General features: G+C 34.5%; 1 protein-coding gene across 39 annotated transcripts in view; it reads left to right on the forward strand.

Annotated features, from left to right (window-relative positions):
- CLASP2 (cytoplasmic linker associated protein 2) overlaps positions 1-27,317 on the forward strand; it is a 196,918-nt gene that overhangs the window by 139,677 nt on the left and 29,924 nt on the right. For 20 of the 39 annotated variants that reach the window (XM_079114222.1, XM_079114223.1, XM_079114188.1 and 17 more), the window contains 6 exons: positions 8,264-8,427; positions 9,622-9,700; positions 15,924-16,067; positions 20,224-20,367; positions 21,483-21,589; positions 24,104-24,257. In XM_079114222.1, the coding sequence (XP_078970348.1) occupies positions 8,264-8,427; positions 9,622-9,700; positions 15,924-16,067; positions 20,224-20,367; positions 21,483-21,589; positions 24,104-24,257 (792 nt within the window). Of the gene's footprint in view, positions 1-8,263; positions 8,428-9,621; positions 9,701-9,832; positions 9,884-15,923; positions 16,068-20,223; positions 20,368-21,482; positions 21,590-24,103; positions 24,258-27,317 lie in introns of all 39 variants that reach the window. The other 19 variants (XM_079114185.1, XM_079114218.1, XM_079114196.1 and 16 more) reach the window with 3 other exon arrangements.

Genomic DNA, 27,317 nt, shown 5'->3' on the forward strand with positions numbered 1-27,317 from the left:
CCTCCATGGAAACTGATAGATACTTTGTCTCCTAAAAACCTTAACCCTCTTTACCTCCCACCCATCTCATGTCCCAGCATATATCCTGCCTCTAGAGTAGCTTACCAAGAATAGTCATCTAGCAGAAGCTCCCATTTCCTGCCTCCAACCAACAAGCTTAATTGCACATCAACTCCTTCTCCTTTTTTTTTTTTTTTTTTTAAGAGTAGAATATAAGCTTTATTACAGAAAAGTAAAAGCAGACTTCTCCCGGGTGGAAGAAGGGGACCCAAAGACGGAATCCCCAACTCCTTCTTTATACCTTTTCTCCTTTTGAGATGGAAGGAGGTCTCACCTTGAAACTGCATTGTTAACTACCATAAATGATTCTTGTCACTTGCTATTATGGTTTCATCTGCTTCATTTCCTGAATTCCTCAAATTTCAAGTTACTGACTGACTTCCTTTTTTGTTATTTTTCAATTTCATAATGAGTTTATTTTTTTATCCAGTTGTACGTTTTCTATCATTTTAAGGAATGGGTTGGGCTGGGGATGTAGCTAAGTGGTAAGGCCCTGGGGTCAATCCGTTGTAACACACACACACACACACACACACACACACACATACAAGGAGGAAGAAGGTATGGAATAGGAGAGGAAAGGTATGTTTTCTGTGGAAAGAAGGGAGGAAAGGAAGAAAGGGTATGGGGTAGGAGGAAAAGTATGTTTTCTGTTACACTTAATCCAGTCTCCCTCATGCCATTTTTTTTTTTTTTTTTTTTTTTACTCTTCTTTTCAAATACCTATGTTCCTCTTTTTTTTTCCCCTAATGTTGGTGTTATGTAGAATTTTGCTCTCTCCCTTATATGAGACTTCTGTTACATGCTTTCATAGTGGCTACCAGATATGTGATGTATTTCCAGCCCATGTTTTTCTCCTGTACTTAATCACAAACCTATTAGTTTCATTCATCCCTTAGTTTCTGTGTGGTATTGGTTCCAGGACCAGCTCCACACCCCACCCCAACCCCTTGGATACCAAAATCCACATATGCTCAAGTCATTGATTTAAAATGGAATAGTGTTTGTATGTAACCTATATGATCCTCCCATATACTTCACATCATCCCCAGATTACAATGCAATATGGTAAATAATTGTTATACTTTATTGTTTAGGGAATGACAAGGAAAAAAATGTCTGTACACGTTCAGTACAGAAGCAGTTTTTTCCAAATATTTTTGATCCATTGTTGATTGAATCCATAGATGCAGAATCCACAGACCCAGAGAACCTACTGTATCTTCAGCCTCAAAACTACTCTTCCTCCTGCATTGCTTTATCTGATTAGGTGATACCACCATTATTCAAGTGAGGAATTTGTCATTATTCTAGAAATATCACTGGATCCTCTTGATTCATCTCTGAATCTCTCTCCATTCTCATTGCTATTCAGGACACACCTTTTGCCATCTGTACCACCTCCCTCACTCCTATCCCTAAATTATCCTCCACATGGCATGCCCTAGTAACCTTTCTAAAAAGCATTATCTTCTCTACTATGTTAAAATCCTTAAGGAAATGGCCAAACAAAGCTTATCATTTTTGCTTATATTCCCTCTTCACTCTCAACCCAGCCTGAACTGTGTTCATTTTCCCAAATGTGCCTTGTACTTTTCCTTATTGCTTGAAATACACTATCGGAGACATATCCTTTTCTTCCTCAACCCAGCATCCTTAAGACTCTGCTTAGCACATCTTCTTCAAGCCTGTGGTAGATCACCACTCTGAATTGGAATTGCTTCTCTGTAACTTCAACTATCACAAAAGCTCACAGGCAGAAACTTTATAAAGCCTTGCCCCTTTATGTGTATTTGGGTTATACCTTATACATGAGCATTGGTTGGGTGAATTTCCCCATGTCCTTTAAGGCTTAAGTCAGTATTTCATTCTTTGTTAGCAGGTTCTAGAGTTGCAGGCTTCCTCCATAAGTGAAAGTTGTTCTCACATTTGCCCAACATGGTTGAGACCACCTTTTTTTCCTTAACAGCAACAGGACACTTAAAGAACAAAGTTGTGAGTAGCACTTCTTATCCTTTCAGTTAGGACCTCCTGCTCCAGCCACCATAATATTTCCCTTATTGTTTTTCAGACCAAAGATCTATATCCAACCAGAATATTAGGTGTACAGTACTGAGATCCCAGAAAGGAACACCTGGAAAAGAATTGTTTCTAAATACAGAGGCAGGATATTTCCTGGAATAGGATTAATGCAAATAGTAAATGCAATTTGCAAGTTGACATTTTTTTAATGTCTGTAATTCGATAAATGAACTTTTTACCTTATGTATATTTGTCCCCCAGTATCTATAGGGAATTGGTTCCAGGGCATTATGTAGATTGGAAAATATGTAAATGCTTAAGTCTCTTATATAAAGCAGCACAGTATTTGCATATAACCTACATACATCCAAACACTTTAGATTATCTCTAGCTTACTTATAATAATGAATTCAATGTAAATGCTGTGTAAATAGTTGTTACACTCTATTATTTAGGGAATAATGACAAGGGAAAAATGTGTACACCTTCAGTACAGATACAGGTTTTTTTCACCAAATATGTTCAGTTCACAGTTAGTTGAATCCACTGATGTGGATCCTGTGGATTCAGAGGACCTGCAGATATGAAGATTAGTTGTCTAACCAATGGTATATGTAAGGATAGTAGCAGATCACAAAGTAGCAAATATATTAATTAAAACCTTTTTGATATTTTTATAAGAGAGACAGTGCAACACATAACAAGTATGAATATAGAGCTAGATAACCTAAGTTCAAATTCTGGTAAGTTCAAATTCTGTCTCCAGGACTTATTAGCAGTGTGTGCCTTGGTTTCTTAATCTGTAAAACAGAATTTATAGTAATATATGCCTCATAAGGTTGTGATGATGATTAAATGAGTTAATACATATAAAGACATTAGAATATACCAGTACCATAGTAGTTCTAAAAATTAAGACATTCAGAGCAGATTTTTATTTTGACTGGTTTGGACACATTTTGTTCCCCTGTAAGTATAAGCATTATCAGATGCTAAAAGTTACCCCATATGGTTCTTGAATTTAACTGAGGTAGATCTTTTTGAAAAGAACCACCATGGCCGGGTATGGTGGCACACACCCATAATCCTACCGTTTGGAAGGCTGAGGCAGGAAGATCAAGAATCCAAAACCAGCCTCAGCATCAGTGAGGCACTAAGCAACTCAGTGAAATCCTGTCTCTAAATAAAAATATAAAATAAGGCTGGGGATGTGGCTCAGTGGTTAAGTGCTTCTAAGTCCAATCCCAGGTACCCCAAAAGAAAAAAAGAGCCACCTTCATCACTGAGGTGTATTATATGAATTAGATTTTTATGGTCTTTGTGATTCTGCCTCTTGAATCATGCCTCAAGTCTTGGCTTGCTAGGAAATTTACTCTGTTACTACTAAACTGGGGCATAGTTGAGTACCTTACGTAGAAGGTCACATCTGGTCTTCTGATAAATATTCTAGGCAGCTACAGCTGCTCTCATAGTCTTTGGAGCAGGAGACCGTCACACATCTTACCTGAGGAATTAAAAAATTGATAGTATGAACAGTTCCCCTTTTTTACCTCCAGACAGTAGTAATTGATGCAGATCCTTACAGAAATTACTTAACTTACGAGAGTACTTATTCTGGGGGGAAAGGATATAAGAAAAGAAAGAGAAAAAATTCTAGACTGTTGACACTTTTCAGAAATGGGAATGAGTTTCTGTGATTCTTGGGTTCTTTCCCAGTTGTTGAACCTCAAGATTAGAAGGATGTACAAAAGAAGAGCTTTTGTTTCTATTTCTTAAATTTCCTTTGCAAAGAGGTAAAAGAGAAACACAGGAAAATCATATTCTTCTCCCATGCTATTCATTTAATTCTTGTTTTCCAAACCTATTTTGAGTTTATCATAAAACTTTGAAAAACATTTGTCACTTTTTATTTTCTAAGTGTTTTTCTTCCATACAGGAACTTTGCATTGATGGCGACTAATTTGTGTGTTTTTCTTTTTTTTCTTTTTTTCTTTTTGCATGCTGTCCCCTGTGTTGGAACTCTCAATAGAGAGTAAGTTGGTTCAATATTTGTTGGAAACCTAACTTTACTGCATGACTGTGAAATTAACCCTTTTTCTCTGTTTTCTCTCCCAAAGAGTTCATGCAGTGTTGGACCCTTTGCAATCCACGAAATGCTATATGCAAACTGTCATTCTGTTTGGAGATGTGCTTTTTTAATCTACTAATTAATCTAATTTGATCATGTTCTTCTGTTCTTTTTTTGACTGGCACACCTAAGATATAAGTGAGTTTAGGAAAAGGCTGCCTCAATTGTAATAGCTGAGATATTTAATCCTTTCTCAGTAAATTACAGATGTGAGATACATAGGATTATAAAATGATTCCATTGAAGGTTAAAAAATAATTTCCAAATTTCACAATTATTTTTAAAAAACATTAGGCCCTAAGTTCCCATATGTACTTTCTTAATATTCTGTTAATGTCATTTCATAAAAACAAACAGCAGTTTTTGGAGAACTGATTTTCAGCATTCTCCTTTATTTCTAGGTAAAGAAATGGGAGAATATCAATACCTGAGAGGAACTCTTTATGTTAGGGCAATGGAATAAAAAATTTTGTGTAAAATTTCCAATATATTAGGCATATGGATATACATCTATATGTATGTGTATACATGATCATTTATTAAGTACTATTATAGAATATAAATATTTTTGAAAGGTAATGGTAAAATTCTATATGTAGAATGCTTTAAATACCATGTCAACTTTTTTTTTTAATTTTTATTTTAGTTGTAGATGGACACAATGCCTCTATTTATGTGGTGCTGAGAATCGAACCCAGTGCCTCATTCATACTAGGCAAGTGCTCTACCACTGAGCCACAACCCCAGCCCATGTCAACATTTTTATTCAGCTACTCACATTATATCTAACCAAAAAAAAAAATTCCACTTCAGACACTCAGAGAAGTCCTCTTGAAGGAAATGACAGTTAAGATCTTGATGGAAACTTAAACCTTGGCTATGTCAGCATGAGAAGAAAGGGCCTTCCAGAAATGGCTAGCCTGAGTCCAATGAAGAAAGCGGTTAGTGCCAAAACGTTTGTAGGAAAGAAAAACCAAGTTAATCTTGACTAGAATTAATGGAAAGTCTTGATTCTAGGAGGAAAAAGTGTTTACTACCAATTACGGGGTAAATTTTACTTAAGAGAAAATCCTTACTTTCATTGAAAAACTTCTTATTGAGTTTTCATCTACTAGGTAACTTTGGGCTTGGTTCCAGTTGATGATACAAAATTGTATAAAACTATAGTCTTTATTCTATAACACTGTATGTTCCAGACGGGATGATAATGTAAATAGCTAATCCCACGATGGGATCTAAAGTAGCCTAAGAAGTTTCTTGACTGGAGCTTGAGTAAGGAATCACATACTTTTAAGTGAGCAGGAGGTCAAGGAGCAGTAGTAGAAAATTGGACTCCTGTGAGATGTGAATGAAAGTAGAGGAATAAAGAGTCTTATGTTACTGGATAGTCTAGTTTAGAGTTAGAACTTTATATGAGGGTTTGAGACATTATCCTATAGGCAGTGAGAGACATTTAAAAATTTTGTTTCTATCACAAACTATCACAATCTGATGGTAAGAAAGAAGCATGAGTTGAGAAACACAACCTACTGGGCAAACCTGTCCTGCTGCCTTTTTTTGTAAGTAAAGTTCTACTGGACCACAATTATGGCTATGCTATAATATTGTTGAGTAGTTACAAGACCTTACACTTGTAAAGCCTCAAATATATACCATCTGGCCTGTTACAGAAATGATCTGATAACCCTTGGTATATAGGAAGTATAAAGACTAAGGTCAGACTACTGTAGTAATCCATACATAAAATCAGAAATGCTTGGTGCCTACAATAGTGCTATGATAAACAGATTTGGGGGAGGCCAAAAGAGAGAGCAGTTCTGGAGATTCTGGAGCCTCATAGAATCAGAGACCTAATGAAGGAGGTCATACTTGGGATGAAAAACGAATCAGAATGAAAACATTTAGGATGCAAACGGACAGTGCCTACAAAAAGAAAAAGAAAGAAAGAAAGAAGGGAAATAATAAGAGGCAAGCAGTGTCAAGCTACAGAATGGCCAGCCATACTGAACTTAAGAATAAGCTATTTGCATACTATAATTAGAATATAAGTAGTGGGAGCAATAGGGTGGAAGCTGAAAGAGAAGCTACTGGGATGGTGTCTTCTGCATCTGTCAGTAAAGGATCTAGGTAGAAAATGGAAGAGTAAATATAGTAGAGGAGACCACACTTTAGAGAGCAAAAATATGGAACTGAAAAGTTAGTCTTACAAATTTGACTCTTTCTTAGAGAAATAATTATCAGAACATTAGGGTTAGAGGAAATGAAATTGAGGGAAGAGCCGCTCAAGTTTCATAATAGAGTAGGTAAAACACAACTGAAAAACCAAGCGACCTAGCTAAGTTTTGACCCAGCCATTGACTAGCAGTGAAACTGGGTAAGTCACTTAATTTTCTAGTTTTCTAATTCCTTGTACATAAAATGGGAGAGTCGACTTAGGTATTTTTATATCTTGTTATTTTCTAAATGGGTTTCCATATGGGAAAATTTCAGGTTGGAATCCTAAAGAAAACAGGGAAGAGTTTAAACAAGAGTGCAAGTGATCCAAAGAATAAAAAGCATTTATGGGACTGGGGTTGTGACTCAGTGGTAGAACACTCACCTAGCATGCGTGAAGCCCTGGATTCAATCCTCAGCACCACATAAAAATAGAATAAAGGAATTGTGTCCACCTACAACTAAAACAAAAATGTTTAAAAAATGTTGCCTATTGGTAAACTAGCTTTGGGAGAGAAGAGACCTTGATATAAATCAAGGTTTTGCCAATGTCTAAAGTGTAGATGACTCCTACTTGCAGCTGATTTCAAGCTACCGAACACTTCACAAATTTCCTGAGTACTTCTCATTTGATAGTCATACTTTGTGCTTTTAAAAATGTAGAGCTGCTTAAGCAAATAGATAAAGTTTATTTTTAACTAAGATTCAAATGTTAAAGCTTAGTTATAGTTCTAATAGAGAAATCCTTCATTTCTAGAAGAGGAAAAGACTTCATGTATGACTATATGAAGGAAATTCAAGAAATGAAAAATACATTGAAAGTCAAACTCTTTAATTCTCAAATTAGCATAGTTACTTTTGAGATTATTTCAAAAACCATATTTTTAATCATCTGTTTTGATATAATCTGTCTCAAGTCAGCATGACTGAGAGTGTTAACAGTGTTTTCCTCTTATCTAAAAATAAATTTTTCAGTATGATATTGAATTTCTTGTAAAGAGATATAACCTTAGTTAGGTTGCTTTTCATAAATACCTCCATGAGATACATCCCTCTTGGATAGTTGTTTCTCTTCACCTTAAAATTTTTTTCAGCTTTAGAAATTGTTTAAATTGGTAGATAAATGTTAGAACTGATAATAAAGCCTCCCCCCCCCCCCCCCACACACACAGTATAAATGAAGACTAATGGCAAGCCATCTAGGACCTTTTAACAATCCACTAAAATTTAGATGTAGATTTTTATCTTGAATTTATTTGACTTTAGGTACAGTTTTAGTTATCACAGGTCAATTAAAATTACTTTTGGGGCAGTTTTAATAATAACATCTCATGCCAGAAAGTTTGTGACAAGTGTCATTTTGAGAAATCTGAGAATTCTCTAATTAGTCCATTATGTTAGGTAAATTTTATACCTTAAGGTAGCTATTAGTATTGTCGTCCTCTAATTTATTCAATGCCACTCTTACAAAAAACTGAGAGTTAGTGAGACTATAGATCCTTTCCCTACATTTTATAAATAATGGATTTCAGTTTGAACAGCTTAAGCTGTGACATTGTTGATTACATTAGGTGTGCCAGCCATTATGGCCAAAGTTTCTTTACCAAGTGATGCTGCATGGAATAGCTAATTGTTGAACTTCTGCAGAAGTTGGATAACGGTTCAAATGTACTCTTGTATCACAGAGTCCAATGAAAAGCAAGAGAGATTGTTTTTCCGCTTGGCTGCCAATCGCTGTGCCTCTGATTCCTGTATTCCCTTCTATTTCAGTTCTGAACTGAGCATAAAGGTCAATATTTCCTCCTTTTTCTTCCCACCTCTCCCCTTTATCAATTATAGGTATTCAGCATGTTTTTGGAGACTCTAGTAGACTTCATACAAGTCCACAAAGATGATCTTCAAGACTGGTTATTTGTACTGCTGACACAGCTACTTAAAAAAATGGGTGCTGATTTGCTTGGGTCTGTTCAGGCAAAAGTTCAGAAAGCCCTAGATGTTACAAGGTAATATTTTCTGCATGTATTTCAAATTTACCTAATAATTATAAGTAATATTTAGTCCCTATATTAAAAGTTTAGATTTCTGAGTTCTTTCAAATAATTTATTCTGCCGAAGCACCTTTGAAAATTGTTAATTTTGACCAATCACGTGGCATATTTATTGCCACATTCTTTCTTAGATCAAATCTTTTATTTCTTTTATAAAAATTTTATTGGCTCAAGTAATTCAAGATTGTATTTTATCTTAATCAGTACTAATCTAGAACTAGGCATCGTGCATGCACCTATAGTCCCAACAACTGGGAAGACTGAGGCAGGAGGATCATTTGAACCCAGTAGTTCAAAACCAGCCTGGGCAACAGTGAGATTCCATCTCAAAAAAAAAAAAAAAAAAGAAAAAGAAAAAGAAAAAGCTGGTCATAGTGATAGTGACACATGCCTATAATCCCAGTGGTTCAGGAGGCTGAGGCAGGAAGATCTCAAGTTTGAGGCCAGCCTCCATAACTAAGCAAGGACCTAAACAATTTAACGAGACCCTATCTCAAAATAAAAAGTAAAAAAGGGCTAGAGATGTGACTCAGTGGTTAAGCACCCCTGGGTTCGGTCTCTAGTACTCCCCCACACCCAAAATAAAATACCTATAGTTGCAGCATGGCCTTTTGACTAAAGATCAACTATAGATATATCTGCAAAGTTGGGCTGAAGATTAATTTTATCTAATATAAATATAAAATCATTTCCTAAGTGTTAAAAAATATAGTATGCATCTGAATATTCACAATCTCCTCTTAGAAGATTTCCAACCAGTTCTTTCCTATGTATATTGTTGAAGTGACTTTATTTCAAAATGTCCATTTTCTGAGGTGAAATGAATCAGAAATTTAGATTTTGGGTGTGGAGGAAAATGTCAGAAACTACTGAACTTTCTAACATTTTTCTTGTTGAATCTGTAATTGAGGCAAGAATAGACTATTTACTATTTACAAGATAGATATTTACTATAATGTTGCTTCTTAATCCAATACTGATTATAAATTCAAATGTTTGTAATCTGGGAATGCTCTTATTATAAACTGTACCATAGATGTATAGTACATCATATGACATTGTTTTGACATTAAGCAGTTTTTTGCATGAAATTTGTTAAATGCATACTTGTTGACTTAATTTTTTTTGTTTGCTTTGTTTTTATTTCAGAGAATCTTTTCCAAATGATCTTCAGTTTAATATTTTAATGAGATTTACAGTTGATCAGACTCAAACACCAAGCCTGAAGGTAAAAAATTGAGGTCTTTTGAAAACATTGTAAGGAATTGAAGTATTTTATGAATAAAGTTAAGTTAATATTTGTATTTCTGTCACATAAGAAGCAGTTCAATCAGTGGGTTTTGTTTTTATGAACTTTCAGACAGTCAAGCCAGCACTTCGGGACCATCTTCACTCTTTTTGGAGCTCCAAGGTTTTTTTTGTTTTGTTTTAATCTGCATTATTTCTTTTCTTAACTCTCTCTGCAGTGTTTCAGATAATGTTTGTATGCATCTATATTCCAGTACTAACCTTTGTAAGCCTTTTACGCATGCACATATTTGATTTCAAATGTTATTCAAATGTCTCACTATCTTTGGAGAAGCTTACTGGTGGGGATAGACATTTAGAAGGCATCACAAGTATGGCCATCTAACCCTAAGCTGGTAATGCAAACTTGCTTTATAAAGTCTTAACCTAATTTTATGTTTGTGATTTCCCAATACTTTTTTTTCTTATTTGTAATCCTAGGAGTTTTAATCGGTATTTTGAACAAAATACCAGTTTTGCCTAAGTGCATATTTTAATAAACAAGTAAATCTCAAAATCAGTACTATTTCCCGTAACTGAAATAACTATTTTTGCAATGTGATATTTCTGATGTGCACAAAATTTATAATCAGGATTAATTTTCTCAGTTTTTATTTGCACACATTTTCCAGTTAATTTTTGTGAAAACTAGATGGATTCTAATTTGTGATTTTAAATGATGAAATTTAATATAAAAGAAAAAATTACTTAATATTAAAGAAGATCCCCCTGAATATATTGCTAACGGTGTTTTTTTTAGTGAGCTTTATCAAATGAGATTAAAGTCAGGGAAATAACAAGCATATGTGCTTCCATAAGTCTTTTATCTTCTGCTCTATTCTGCACGAAGTACATTTCCACAAGCATTACTGCCCAGGATTGATTTTCCCCTACGTTTCTGAATGTGGTTGTGTCTCAGAATCACAATTATGTTTCTTACCAGGGTGGACATACATTCAACATAATGTTATTTTCTCAGAATTACTTTGTGAAAGGGGTTTCATCTGTTTTTACTTTGAAAAGTGACCTGCAGAAGAATAATTTCTTGATATTAGTGATAAATGTTTTTGAACTCATATCCAAGGCATCGTGCTCAGTGTTCCTGGGAATATAAAACTTATAATTATATCATCATTTTCTACAATACATGATAACCTATAAAATATATCTACCTGTGGTAGATTTCCAAGTGCTGTTGAAATGTATATAGAGGTGTTTCATGGGCCAGTGCAAAGGAAAATCACCAGCGTAAGAAATAAGGATAAGAGGTAACTTGAGGGACAGAATAAAGTCGCTGAAGACCTGAAGAAGACAATTAAAGGGAATAGTGAAATGGGAAACAGACAATTAAAATTGACTTTCCTTTCGGAAAGTGGAGACTGGAATCCCAGACTATTTCTCTAAAAGCCTAAATTATTTATAAATATACATTTAATATAAGTATAGTTTCAGTAGCAAAGCCATATGAAGAAATCACTCTTTGTTAAGTAGATATATTAGGATAGCAGGGAGAAGTTATGTTTTTATGCAAAAGTAAAAACAACTTTCACGTGGATGACAGGGTTAAGTTTAAAAATCTTAGCAGGCTATAGAAAAACACAAATAACTTGTTCTAGATCTAGCAAAAAGACCTTGAAAAAAATCTTTATTGAGAAATGATCTTTCAGATTAAAAAAAAGGTGTTCATATAAAATTTGATCTCTCTCGTGGATTATCATGTAATCAGACATCAAAAAGGAAGCAGTGAGGGAAATAACAATATAAAATCAGGAATTTTAATTTGAATCACTAATGTTTTTACATAAATGTAATTTTTGCTGAAGTTTCTGGCTTTCACAAACATTGAAGAATCACACATACTTAGTAACTGAGTTGTTTTTCCTTCTCTGAAAGAGTATGTATTTGCATAATTGAAATTATAGACTGTATAGAACCTCATAAAATATCCTACTTAAATATACAATTCAAATTATTATATGTGTATTATTTTGTCTATTCTTAAATATGCCTGTTCTGTAAAACATTTTTAAGACTTTGGATGACTCTATAAATTGCCAAGACACTGCACCAATTGAATCTCACAGAGTGCAAATAAATGTTTGCTTTTTTTCCCCCTTCTCTACTGGGAATTGAACTTAGGATCTTGTGTATGCTAATCATATGCTCTACCACCCATCTACATTCCCAGCCCTTTTTATTTTTTATTTTGAGACAGGGTATTGAGACATTGCCCAGACTGGCCTCCAAGTTGCAATCCTCCTGCCTCACCCTCCTGAGTCACTGGAATTACAGGCATGCACCACCTCACCCAGCCCTTTTTATTTTAATATAGAGTCTCACTAAATTTCCTGGACTCACCTTGAACTTGCCTTGGTGTCCTGAGTAGCTGGGAATACCAATATCTGCTACTATCCCCAGCAGTATATGCAGTTATTTGTGTTGGTAACTTTAAAAGAATACATTGTTAATTTATTTATTTAACATAGTCATCTTTCCACTGTTCACACTGACAGAGGGTACATGGCTTCAAGAATCCAGAATTATTATGTGCTACCATAATTTAGGTGGGCCTGCTGCTACAAAATTACCACGTCTTATATTAAAAGTTACAATTCATTTTTTAAAATAATAAGTAAAAATTGTATGTATTTAGAGTATACAACATGTTTTGGTATGTGTGTAGGTAGGTAGGTAGGTAGATAAATAGATTGTGAAATGACTAAATCAACTATTTAACATTTGTATTACCTCACATACCGTGTGTGTGTGTGTGTGTGTGTGTGTGTGTGTGTGTGTGTGTGGTAAAAACTTAGAATCCCATCTCAGCAGTTTTAAATATTTAATATGTATATGATAACCAGGCAGGTGGTGCACACCCAGCTCCTTGGGAACCTGAGGCAGGCTGGAGGCTAGCCTGGGCAATTTTTTGAGACCTTGTCTCAAAATAAAAAATAAAAAGGGCTGGGAATGTAGCTCAGTGGTAGAGCAATACTGGGTTCAATCTCCAGTACCAGGTCGGGGGGTGGGTACTGGAGATTGTACTTAGGATCCTGTACTTAGGACCCTGTGATGTACTTAGGTCTCTTGAAATTATTCTTTTTATCTAACTGAAATTTTGTGTCCTTCAACCAGTCTTTCTCTAATTCCCCAGCCTCAGGTAACTACCACTTTGCTCTCTGTTTCTGAGTTTGACTTTGTCATGCTCCACATATAAGTGAGATCATGTAATAGTTGTCTTTCTTTATGTGGCCTATTTCACATAATATATTGTCCTCCAGGTTCACCTGTATTGTCACAAAATGGCAGGGTTTCCTTCCATAAGTATGAATAGTATTCCATTGTGTATATATACCATAAAACAGATAAAGATCTGTTCAACCTTTGATGGACACTTAAATTGATTTATATCTTGGCTATTATGTGTAACGCTGCCATAATACATGAGAGTACAGATAGCTCTTCACCATACTAATTTTCATTGTCTTTTAGATAGTTACTCCCTATTAGAACTACTGGATCACATGGTATTCTATTTTAATTTTTCACGGAAGCATACTGTTTTCCATAATGACTGTACTAATTTACATTCATATCAGTGGTGTGCAGATGATCCCCTTCCTCTACATCTTCACCAACACTTAACCTTTTATCTTTTGTATAATAGCCATTTGGTGAAGTGATCTCTCATTATGGTTCTAATTTGCATTTACATGATGATTTTTAATGTTGAGCATTTTTTCATTTTGCTATTGGCCTTTTGTATGTTTTCCTTTGAGAAATGTCTATTCAGGTTATTTGGCCATTTAAATCAGGTTATTTAGGGGTCTGTTTAAGTTGAGGTCTTTATATATTTGGATGTTCATTCTTTATCAAATGTGTGGCTTCACAAAAATATTCTTTCATTCTGTAGGTTGTTGCTTTGTTCTGTTGTTTGTTTGCTGTGTAAAAGAATTTTTTTTAGTTTAATGTATTCCCGTTTGCTATTTTTATTTTTGTAGCCTATATAAAATTATAAATCTCAATGTTTATTCCTTATGAAAGAAGAACGTAACTTGATAGTCCCCTTTTTTTGTTACTAGAAGTAGGAAAGGGAAAATGTATAAGAGGCAGAACTTTATTTCGATATTTTCTTTTCTACCTATTAATTTGGCATGAGAGATTTCCAAGAGATACTTGGCCTGAGTGATAAAAAATGACATTGAAATCCATAAGGGAAGAAAGAAAGAACATAGCAAAATAGATTGCATTAATCTGGACAGTATTTCAGATTGGTAGGGTTTGGGATTTTTTATTTGTTTTATTTTTTCGTACTGGGGATTGAACCCAGGGGCATTTTACCACCAAGCTACATCCCCAGTTCTTTTATTTTTTATTTTGAGACAGGGTCTTGCTGAATTGCTGAGGCTGGCCTTGAACTTGTGATCCTCCTGCCTCAGCCTCCCAAGTCACTGGGATTACAGGTGGGCATAGCTTATTTTTGTTTCAGAGACCTCTGTGTCTCGCTGCATTACCTGGGGTGGCCTTAAACTTGCAATCCTCCTGCCTGAGCCTCCTGACCAGCCGGGATTACTGGTGCCTGGCTCAAGTTGTTTTAGTCATGCATTTAAACTTTTTCCTCTTTCTGAGTTAGCAAATCAGCCCTTAATATGTGTTTAGCATCTGCTGAATTCAAGAATTATGCACTACTATATCACATGCTATTTCTAAAGTTATCACAGGTATAACGTGGTGATAAATAAGATTGTACACAGTGGGCAAGTACTAATGGAGTAAGGGGATATGGGAAGATAAAAGTGAAAGAATATCAACTTCCACATAATGTAGGATGAATAAGTTTAGATATGTAATGAACAATAGGAGGACTATAGTTACTGAGATATTTTGCTATAAGAATTGATTTTAGGTATTCTTCACACCTGTACACAAAAGGAGTAACCCTGTAAGATGAGGTATTTGTTCATTCCTTGACTGTAGTAATCATTTCACTATGTACAAAGTAATTGAGAGATTTTAAGGGTTCTACCCTCAAAAAATGAGTGTGAAGTAAAGCAAATGTAATTAGCTCAATTTAACCATTCCACAATGTATAAATATTTCAAAATATCTTATTATATACCCTAAATATATACAATTGTTATTTGTCAGTTAAAAGAGTAAATTGGGCTGGGGGTGTAGCTCACTGGTAGAGCGCTTGCCTAACATGCATAAGGTCCTGGGTTCCATACCTAGGACCACACACACAAAACAAATAAGTTTTTTAAAAAATAAAGTATGCAGATAAAGTCTGAGAAAACCATCATTAGAAATTCTAGAATGTTGCAATACATGACTTTAAATACAGTGATTCTCAACCTTTTTATCACCCCAGCATATGTGAGAGAAGGAATATACTTTAATAGTGGTTTATCAGAAGGATAAAAATGGCTGAATCTAGAAAGAAGAATATGTACTTTGGAAATAACTGTATTTTCTGCTGATTTTGAAGTTTTCATCCCACCACACATCTATCTTTCATGCACCCACACATCAAGAATGAGACTTTTTATACCTACATATGGTAACTTCTTTTTGCAAATAAGTATCTTTTCTCCAGTGATACTTATTTAAAATATTTTTGTGACTTTTCATTTGGAAGGCAGTTCAAACAGTTGGTGGACTTATAAAAAAGAACCTGATCTCATTTTGTGAGTTTTATCCTATTTTACACCCCCCCCAAAAAAAAACAAACAGTAACAACTATATTGCCCACCGTAATTGCAGCCTTGATAGACTGAATTTACCATACCTCATTTTCAAATACTTGGGTTCATTTCACCAAAAATGAAATGACTGAGTTGATACGACTCCCGGTGAGTCTAGCTAAGAGTCAGCTGCACACTGCAAAGATAGATACCATGCAAAGTTTATTGTCTTGTCAAGAAAGTTTGCAGCAGTTTTCATAGTTGGGGAATGATATACCTGGGACCTAAAAGTTCTAATATGTGTGAAAACAAAAATATCACCTTATCATACATTTGTACCTCAGGTAGGTAGGTAGTTGTATTATCTCTTTTATTGTTTGTTTTCTTCTTGTCAAAAATAGTCTTGTGATTATTTCTGAAGCTTATTCCAGTGCCTCACAATGACCATCTTATCATCCTGTCTTATTTTGTTTACCTCTGCAGGTAAAGGTTGCCATCCTTAAATACATAGAAACTCTGGCCAAACAAATGGATCCAGGAGATTTTATAAATTCCAGTGAAACTCGCCTGGCAGTGTCTAGGGTCATCACTTGGACTACAGAACCCAAAAGTTCTGATGTTCGGAAGGTATGTTTTCACATAAGGTTTAAAAGATCTAATGGAGGGTTCGGGTTGTAGGCCCTGGGTTCAATGCCTACCACCACAAACAAGAAAAAGATGAGCTGAAAAAGCAAGTTAATAGTTTTGGATTGCCAGTGAAGGAAGAATATTTTAGAATTCTACCCAATTAGCAATGAGTTATGAAGGACTATTCTTAAACATCTTTTAGGGAGTTGGGTCGTGGCTCAGTGGTGGAGCGCTTGCCTGGCATGTGTGAGGCACTGGGTTCAATCCTCAGCACTACATAGAAATAAAATAAAGGTTAAAAAAAAATCTTCTTTTAAATTATCTTAAATTTTATCCAGTTAATATGAGCATAATTATTTAAATTAGAATAAAAAATAACTGTCTTTGCTACAATTCTCCCAACCTCAACCATTCAAAATATTCCAAATTGTTCTCCTTGCATTTACCTATGTATTTCAAACAAGAGCTGATGCCGTTTCTTGGTTTATCCATTTTAAGCATTATTTATTAATCTGTTGATAAATGTGGACACATTTATCTATCTTCGTGAGGACTTAACTTTCACGTCTTTCCCACATACTTTCCTGTATCCTTCCCCATAATCTTCAAAATACTTAATAACTCAGTTATTGGTAGTCAATAGAAAAGATTTACATTTGGCTATACAGGTATACTCTTACACCAAGTGGTTTGCTGCTGTCTCCTTTCTTTTTTTTTTTTTTTTTTTTTTCTGAAAGAATATTTTATTTTTTATTATTATTTGGTTTTTTTTTAGATTTAAATGACAGTAGAACATATTTTGACATATTATACATACATGGAGCATAACTGTCCATTCTTGTAGTTGTACATGATGTAGAATTACATTGGTCATATATTCATATATGAACACAGGAAAGTTATGTCTCATTCATTCCACTGTCTTTCTTATTCCCTTCCCCCCATCCCTTCATTCCCCTTTGTCTAATCCAATGAACTTCTATCCCTCCATTTACTCTGTGTTAGCATCTGCATATCAGAGAGGATATTTGACCTTTGGTTTTTTGAGATTGGCTTATTTTGAATGTGAGTATTTTAAAAGAGTCAAATGGTCCCTAATCAACACACCTTTTTTTTTTTTTTTAATTAGCCTTTTTAATTTTAATTTCTTCCTTTCCATTCTCAATGACACTGACAATTCAAGACTTTATTCACAGCCTGGCAATCACCTCCTGGCTACTGTTTGCAGTGTTTTCTTGGTTAAAGAAGAAATTAAAAGAGAATTATAAAATGCATTGCGATAATAAAAATAAAAACGTGACCTAACAAAATGGGATAGCATCTAAAGCAGTGCTTAGAGAAAACTATAGCTATTCATGTTTATACTGAAAAAGAAAGATCTCAAATTAGTAACCTAACACACTACCTTGAGACATTGGAAAAAAGGTTATCTGAAACCAATAAAAGATTAAAAAAGAAATTAATCAAAATGAGAAAAGGAAAATATTAGAGGAAACCAATGAAACCAAAAGCTGGTTCTTTGGGGAAGTCAGCCAACTTCACCAAGAGAAAATGACTTATAGAAACCATTGGCTCATTTTGGGGGTTTGGGACGTGACTCAGTGGTAGAGTAGTTGCCTACATGCATGAGGCCCTGGGTTCTATCCCAGCACCACTCACACAGAAGAAAAGGAAATCATTAGCACATTTTTTAAATATTTTTTTTAGTTGTTGATGGACTTTTATTTTATTTATGTATATGTGGTGCTGAGGATCAAACCCAGTGCCTCAAACATGCTAGGCAAGCACTCTACCACTGAGCCACAGCCCCAGCCCCATTAGCACATTTTTAATTAAGAGAATTATGTGATACGATTCATGTTTTTAAATACTAGCCAATGTGACAAAAATGTTCTTGTTGGTGTTTTAAATAAATGGGAAAAGAGTGAAAAGGGTAGGCTTAGAACATAAGTTCTCATGTATTATAGAAAATCACTAGAAAATATCTCAAGCTAATAAGAAATTAGTATATAAACCTGTGAATGCCCAACAGTAAAAACAAGCATTGCAAAGAGGAGTTAAGGAATACAAAAAACCTTCTCTATAATATGGGTTTTAAAAAAACTCATATGTGCATATTGCTTTGATTTAAAAACCTGAATTTTTTTTTTTTCTTTCTTTCTTTTGGTACTGGGGATTGAATCCAGGGGTGCTTTGCCACTGAGCTAGCCCTTTTCATTTTCTTTTGAGACAAGGTCTTGCTAAGTTGCTGAAGCTGCCCTCAAACTTGTGATCCTCCTGCCTTAGCCTCTTGTGTCACTAGGATTACAAGTGTGTGCCAACACATCTGGGTAAAGAGTTGAAAATTAATTTTAAATTTATCTGGTAAAACATGAGAGAAGATTTTTAAAGTAACAGAAATAAAGGACTTGATCAAAATATACTAAAGCTATAGCAATTAAAATCTTATGATGTTAGTATAGAAACAAATATCAATGGAACATAAAGAATGGTCTAGAAATAAAGATTTATGTAGGATATCGGTCCATGGTAAGAGTATCACCTAAAATCATGAAGTAAGGATGTACTCATCAGTAAATAATTTGGGAACAGTTTAGTTGTCCATAAGAGATGAAGAGATGAAGGTTAATCTCTAAACCAAAATAAACTATAGCTGGAGTAAATTATGTTTAATAATCAATTTGTTCACACAAAATTAACTAATGTATTGAAGCATATTCCCATATAATGTATGCTTTGTTGTTTTTAATAAAATGAACTTGTGTTATCACTATTTTATGTATTCTCCTTAATCAGCATATAACAGACCACTCTGGGTTTCTGTATAAATAGGCCTACATTATATTCCACTGCTGTATAGTGTAATATTTCATGGTTTCAATATAACATAATTTAACCATTCCCCCATTGTTGTATATTCAGATGCTGTAAATATGAAAACACTTGGTACTTTTTATAGAATTGTGTCAGAACAGTTCCAGAACTTTCAATTAAGTTTCTATATAATGTGAATTTTAGTATTTGTCTTTTAATAACTCGGTTGATACCTCAGGAGAAGAAAGATATAAGATTTCTTAACAAATCTGAGTAGTTTTTTTTTTTTTTTTTTTTTTTTTTTGGCCCATTTCCACAAAACGTTAGCCATAGCTTAACTTCTTCATATTGTAGAATTTGTTAGACTAGCTATTTGAGAGTCTAGATACTGTTGATTTATTTAAGATTCACATATTGAGAAAGTAGGATTTGAAATATTGTTATTCCTTATAATCATTTATTAGGAAAACTGAAGTAGTAATATATATTGATAGAAAGTATCTGGTTAACTTTTTTTTTCTTCCTTTGTAATGGGAATTGAACCCAAGGGTGTTTTTCCACTGAATACTATCCCCATCCCTTTTTTATTTTAAGACAGAGCGTCACTAAATTGCTTGAATTTGCAATCCTTCTGCCTCAACCTCTTAAGTAGGTGGCATTACAGGCTTGGGAAGAAAGGGTCTGGTTATCTTTTGCCTCTGTTCTTGTTAAACTTTTTGTATCCTCTTTTAATTTCAAAAAATAAATGGTAGGGGCTGGGATTGTGACTCAGTGGTAGAGTGCTTGCCTAGCACATAGGAGGCACTGGTTTTGATCCTCACCACCACATAAAAATAAATAAATAAAATAAAGGTATTGTGTATCTGTATACAACAATATATAAATAAATAAATAAATGGTAGGTTAAATATTTCTTATCCCTTCCTGGAGCTGTGAATGTAGCTAAGTAGTAGATTGTTTCTATCTTTCCAAAACAGTAGGGGTGTTTTGTTTTTTGTTGTTGTTTGTTTGCTTTTGTTTTTCAGTGCTGGAGATGGAACCCAGAATCTTGAATGTGCTAGGCAAATGCTCTAGCCAACCCGTCCTTCCAAAAAAAAAAATTGAAATTAAATAAGAACATTTTCCTTTAACCTGGGATAGTGTAGCCTCCAGCTATTGAATAGAAATGTAAGAGAAGGGCTGGGGATATAGCTCAGCTGGTAGAGTGCTTGCCTCGCAAGCACAAGGCCCTGGATTCAAATCCCCAGCACTGAAAAAAAAAAAGAAATATAAGAGAAGAAAACTCATCTTTGCATGACCAAAGTTCATTCATTGACTTTACTGTGCCTTTTTTTTTTTTAAGGCAGCACAATCAGTGCTGATTTCTTTATTTGAACTCAATACCCCAGAGTTTACAATGTTACTAGGAGCTTTACCAAAAACTTTTCAAGATGGTGCTACCAAACTTCTTCATAATCACCTTCGAAACACTGGCAATGGAACCCAGGTATTTCTTGGCTTACTTTCTTGGCTACTGTATAATGTGATGGTTTAACAGTAATTGTTTTCCTTTACATGAAATAAACTTGGTCCTAATATATGATTTTTGCATCTGCATTTGCCAGCGTTTCCTGAGCAAAACTATATATTGTCTTGGAAACAACAACAGAGGCCCTAAGCTTGCTATGTTTACATTATAATTTGTGTACATTAGGGCATTGGTGAATGTTGACCAGGTTATGAATAAGGAAAGCCAATTGTGAGCAGAATGTGTATGAGGACACCAGCTTTGGAAACCATTGGAAATTAAATATGCTCTTCCGATGAACCAATCCTTACTTCAGTATTAGCAGGGATGACTTATTCCACAGTTAACAAATAAGGTTGAAGAGGGTAGTGCATAATAATTATAGGCTTGTCAGTTCATATGTGCTTGGATTTTGTTTTGAGGAAAAAAGGTGTGAGTAAATAAAACATTGAAATAAAGATATATATATGTATATAAGTAATTTTCATATATTAAATCTGAAGAATTAGACTAACATTTTAGAGAGATCTTTGATAACAGATATAGAAAATGTAGAGGCACTCAATGGCAGACTTGAGGCAAAGTCTAAGGTTGAAAAATAGTTTGAGAATATTTTTTTGTGAATTGGTTATTATTTTAAAAGGATTGCTTCATTATATCATAAGACATAAATTAATAAAATGACCACGTTTTACTCCATTGGTGTCTTTGTGAAAATCATTTGCATAGCAGACTAAGAGGAATAAAATTTGAACCTTAGTAATTGTTGTAGGTAGATAATTATCTCAAAATAGAAAGCCCATTTAAAATTTTAGTTTAGGAACCTGTTGAATTCTTAAAAGAAAGAATATTGATAATATTTGAGAGAAGGAAGCAGGTAAGGAGAAAAGATGTAAAGACTAAAGATTTAGATTTCTAAATGAGGAGAAAAACTTTCCCCCAGAAACCAGATAAAAATACATGAATATTTAAAATACTGACCCATCACTGTGGCTATTTCATGTGTCCTATCTCACAATTGTATCACTTTCTTAAGAGCCTTTTACCTGAACCTACTTATTATTTGTTAATATTTATTTGACTCCCTCCATCAGAGTTCCATGGGGAGTCCTTTGACAAGACCAACACCACGATCACCAGCCAACTGGTCCAGTCCTCTTACTTCTCCTACCAATACATCACAAAATACTTTATCGCCAAGGTAATAAAAGGATAACTTTCCATCATGTTTTATATTTGCTAATTTTCACTCTTAGTAAAGTGTTAATATAATTTCACTTGATTTGAAAGGTCTTAAAATAGTAGAAACAGAGCCAGGTGCAATGGTGCATACCTGTAACCCCAGCTACTCAGGAGGCTGTGGCAGGAGGATCACAAGGTCAAGGTCAGCCTCAGCAATTTAGCAAGACCCATCCCAAAATATAAAGGGCTGGGAATGTAGCTCAGTGGTAGCATCCCTAGGTTCAATTTCCAGTACTGCCAAAAAAAAGAAAAATATTTTTTTAAGTTTATGCAAAAGCTAACCCTTTAAAAGATAATGTTTTGCCAGGCATGGTGGTGAGTGCCTATAATCCCAGCACCTTGGGAGGCTGAGGCAGGAGGATCGTAAGTTTGAAGCCAGACTCAGCATCTAAGCAAGGCTCTAAACAACTTAGCAAGACTCTGTCTCAAAATAAAAATAAAAAGGACTGGGGTTGTGGCTCAGTAGTAAAGTGCCTCTGGGTTCAATTCTCTAGTACCCCAAAAAAATAAAAAATAAAAGATAATGTATTGGATATAGAAATTTTTGAAGGAAAAAGTAAAACTACTGATTTTTTTACTGAGTTTTTGTTTTATTAAATTGCATAGTTGTATTTGTCATAGATATATGTAAACCTAGCAAATTGTAAATTGTATCTTTGTTTATAACCTACCACTCAGTATAAATGATGAGGTCAATTAAAATGATGGATATTTAGATCCAGTATTGACCAATCACCTCTAAAAGTAGGAGGCAGGGAAATTAAACTTGTAGATAAAGCATAAAAAGAAGAACAAATAGGGAAATGTTAAATATACAAAGTATGTATAATGACATTATATATAGTTCTGAGAAAAAACCTGTCACTGAGAGATTAATCCTTAATACAGAAAATAAGATGTGTAATTTTTCTACACTTTGCAGTTCAAGCATGGGGCAGTATGTCAGATTAAATTATGGATTCATTAGTAGAGTATTATTTTTTCCCTTTTCTTGGCCTTTTGCTAAAGAATTTGCTGGGGTAGGAATGATAGTGGAATGAATCAGACATTATTACCCTATGTGCATATATGATTACATGACCTGTGTAACTCTACATCATGTACAACCAGATAAATGAGAAGTTATACTCCATTTATGTATGATGTGTCAAATTGAATTCTACAGTCATGTATAACTAATTAGAACAAATTAAAAAATATATTAAAAAAAAAAGAATTTGCAGGGGCTGGGGTTATAGCCCAGTAGTAGAGTGCTTGACTGTCACGTGTGAAGCCTGGTTTCCATCCTCAGCACCACATAAAAATAAATAAATAAAATAAATGTACTGTGTCCATCTAAACTAAAAAACAAAATTTAAAGATTTTGAATAGTAGTTCATGTTTACAGTTATTAGCTTGATTTTGTTAGCTATATACCATAGCTTGCTTTATCAGCTTATTTATTAAAATTGTAGGTATAATATCAGCATCTAAGAATGAAAAATATATTGCAAACTTATTGTGTAGCCTATTTCTTCCATATTATACATGCATATGAGACAATTTATAGCTAAACTTAAGCCTCAATTGAATTTTGAGTTTTGATTATAGAATTCATTTCATTAACATTTATGTTCCATATTTAAAGTTCTCTAACTTTGGAGCTGAAGCAATAGCTCCTATTGTAGAGCACTTGCCTCGCAAGCACAGAGTCAGTGGTTCGAATCCCTGGCACCTCTGAGGAAGGGAAGTTCTATAACTTCTTAAATACTTGTATAAATACACTTATTTCCTTTTCAAGCATAGTACCATTCTTTTGAGTTGATTGTGAGAATTTGAAGAATTTTTATACAGGGCAAGGGGTAAATATTTTAGGCTTTTTAAGCCATGTCATCTTGGTGACCACGATTTAACTCTTCTTTTATAGTACAAAAGCAATCATAGACAATACCTAAATAAATAAGCATGACTGTGTTTCAACAAAATCCCATTGATGTACACTGAAATTTAAATTTTATATATTTTTAATGTGTCAAGATATTCTTTTGATTTTTTTTCAGCCGTTTAAAATGTAAAAAATATTCTTAGCGTGCAGGCTATCCATAGTTTACTGTCCCAGATTAATTAGAACATTTATTTTTCTCTTTCCACATTTTTTATTGGTGCATTATAGTTGTACATAGTGATGGGATTTTTTTGTTGTTCTTTCACATTCATAACATGCATACAATATAACAAAATTTGGCCAATATTAAACAGAACATTTCTGAAGATAAATTAGTTGTTAAAAGCTGTACAATCCAGAGTCATTGTAAGCAGTCCCTGCTGGGGAACAATGGGACATGTACTTTACCATTTATACCTGCCACATTTTATTAATGATGTTTTGGGGATATGCATTCTCTAATTCTGACTATATCCTACATAATCTCCTCAAATGTGTTTGAATTATAAAACTATAGAGAAATAAAAATTAGTGTTATCTTTTTCATAGTGCATTTGATTATGACACAGAAAATATGAACTCTGAAGATATTTATAGCTCTCTTAGAGGTGTCACTGAAGCAATCCAAAATTTCAGCTTCCGTAGTCAAGAAGACATGAATGAGCCATTGAAAAGGGATTCTAAAAAGGACGATGGTGATTCAGTGAGTATTTGAATATTCTTATTTTGCAGACTATTTAGTTTCCATTAAGATTTGGTTTTGTTTGCTTGTTTGTTTTACTATGTTTTCTGACATTTCAAACATGGTTTTCTAGGGATATGTCTCTCTACAATTATTTACTGAGTATCTACTGTGTCAGGCACTATTTTATGTGTCAGAGTTACAAGAAAAGTGGCTGCCTCCAAGTCCCTTTTATTACTTATTTATTTATCTGTTTATTTGTTTGTTGGTATCAGAAAATAAACCCAGGAGCATTTAACCACTGAACCACATCCCCAGCCTTTTTAAAAATTTTTTTATTTTGAACAGGGTCTCTCTAAGTTGCTGAGGCTGACTTTGAACTTGTGAGCCTCCTGCCTTATCTGGGATTACTGGTGTGTGCCACCATGTGTAGCCCTCAAGTCCCTTTTAGATGTTGGCATAGAGTTGATTACTGTGGAGTCTTAATTTAGAACGTTCCTTGGAAGAAAATGAATCTGTTTTAGTGTGAGTCAAGAAAGGCATCTTTCAGGAGATTATGTTTGCATTTAATTTAAATAAAGCCACACAAAATGTAGAGGAGAATTCCATGACAGAATTGGCATGTGCAGTGACAGGAGCAAACTTGAAGACGTTGAAGAAAGCCAGTGTAGTTGGAGCATTATGAATAAAAGAAGTAGTAGAACATGGACCATATAGCACATGAGTCTTGTAAGATAAAATAAGGAGTTTAAAATGATTTTTTCTTCTGTTAATTATAGTAATTAATAATGACTTACAACCTGTCTTTCTTGACATAGGTGAATATTATTATTTAATTGATTGCCTGTTCCATTATAAAAGGGTAGTTGGTTATTTATTTATTTATATGTTTTTAATTATTATGTATTTATTGGTACCAGGGTGCTTTACCACTGAGCCACATCCCCAGCCCTTTTTTATATTTTATTTAGAGACAGAGTCTCACTGAGTTGCTTAGGGCCTTGCTAAGTTGCTGAGTCTGGCTTTGAACTCCATCATCCTGCTGCCTCAGCCTGTAGAGTGCTGGGATTACTGGTGTGCACCACTGTGTCTGGCAGGGTAGTTGTTTTTCACTTTGCTTCTTCTTCGACTTTTCTCTGATGACTTCAACTTTTCTTTTAAAAGAGCCATCACACTATTTCTTATGGAATTCATTGTTTCTCAGTGTTTGCAAAGTTGCAGAACATTGTAGTATTTTGGCACAATTCTATAGAGGGCTCTCTTCTGCTTTCCTGACTCCTTTCCCACTATTGATTTTGTCCTATGCCTGTAGCAGAGCTAACTTGTATTAGGGCTAATAAACTGGCTGCAAAAAGCCAACTTAGCATTCCTATTTGAGGCTCCCTATCCTAAAAGTTACATATTGTAGCAACAACAGGTTAGTAAGAGTGATGGTTTATTTGACATTCAGGCTCATTTTGTTTTTTCAGACATCATGGTATAAGGTGGAAAATTCAGAGAGTGGATGTGATAAAAGTGAATTCAAATCCCAGTTCCCAGTAGTTATTAGATAGTGAGAGGATTATTTCTAAGCCTCAGGGTCTTCACTGGGTACATTAGGAATATTGCTATCTACCTGAAAAGTTGTTGCAAATATGAAACATCATATGGTTTTTTCCAGCCCAGATCTCTCTCCTGAGGTCCATGTTGATACTTTCAACTACCCATTTCAAATCCTGGTTTTATCCCCGAGACTACTTTGCCCTATCTTGGTTGATGGCAGCACTAGTTGCTCAGCAAAAACCTTAGACAAAGAGTTGTCTTTGAATCTTCCCTTTTTCTCATCATCCATGCCCAGTCTATCAGGAAACTTGTTGGCTCTACCTTTAGAATACACCCACTTCTGAACACTGCCTATCTGATTCAAGCCATCATCATCAGTTCTCTCCCCTAGGTTATTAAAATAGGCATATAATTGGCTTCTTTGATTCTACCCTTGGCTTTATTTAATAAGCTCTTTTTGCTACTACCTCTGTGGTCTCATCTCCTACTACTTTTCTCCTTATTCACTCAGTGCCTGCTACACAGGTCTCCTTGCTGTTCCTTGAACTTACTCTGCATGTTCCTGCCTTAGGGTCCTTGCTTGACTGTTTCCTCTGCCTGAAATACTCTTCCAGATAGCCCCCTGGCTAATTCCTTCACATTCTTCCAGTCTTCCCTCTCATGGCTTCTCAGTGGACCCCTGCAACCCTGTTCTCCCACCTCAGCACTCATGATCCTTTAATACTGCACTACCTATTCTTTTTTTTCAACCACTAATCACCTTTTACCATACCATATACTTTACTCATTACGTTTTTTAAAATTGTTTCTGACCCTCCACTGGAATGTAAACTCCATGAGGATGTACATCATTCTCTCTTTGATTCACTACTCTAGTCCCAGGGTCAAGAACAATGACTGGCACACTAAATATGTGAAGAATATTTGTGAAATGTCTAGAAAAAGGCCTTGCACATAGTCACTCAGTAGACTATGTTGTATGTAGACTAATGATGGTGATACTTACGGCAGTAATGATTTTAATACTAGTATCTGCATCATTATTATTTTTGATATTTTTGGCAAGTGCGATAATGTCACTCAACTCTGTTGGCATCCTTCCAAAAGTTATGTAGGATTTTTAAGCCTTCTTTTAAAAAATTGTTTTTTAAAGCAGGCCTTTTTAAAGTATGTTTTTCTTAGGCTTTGTTAACATACTTTTCATTGTAAAATTTACTACCTTGACAGTAGCATCTGGCAGCTAATTCTGTGTAGTGATGAAGTCCTTTCACATTTTTAGCTAGCGTGGAGAAAGTATTACTAATGACACTGTATGTATTATTTGGTCAAACCATTGGCAAAGGAACTGCAATAATCATTGGAGACAGCATTCTTTCATAGTTTCTTATTTGCCCTCACAGTTGTGGTTTCTTTACATCTTTATTTAAGCTTTGTCATTTCAAATATATTTTTAAATTATATTGACTGTCATTGATTTTTTTTCAGTTGGTTATTGTTACTTTCTTAAATAGCCTTTTAAACAGTAGGAAAACCTCTTTT

Source organism: Sciurus vulgaris, assembly GCF_902686455.1.
Source record: "Sciurus vulgaris genome assembly, chromosome: 16".
Classification (NCBI taxonomy): Eukaryota; Metazoa; Chordata; class Mammalia; order Rodentia; family Sciuridae; genus Sciurus; species Sciurus vulgaris.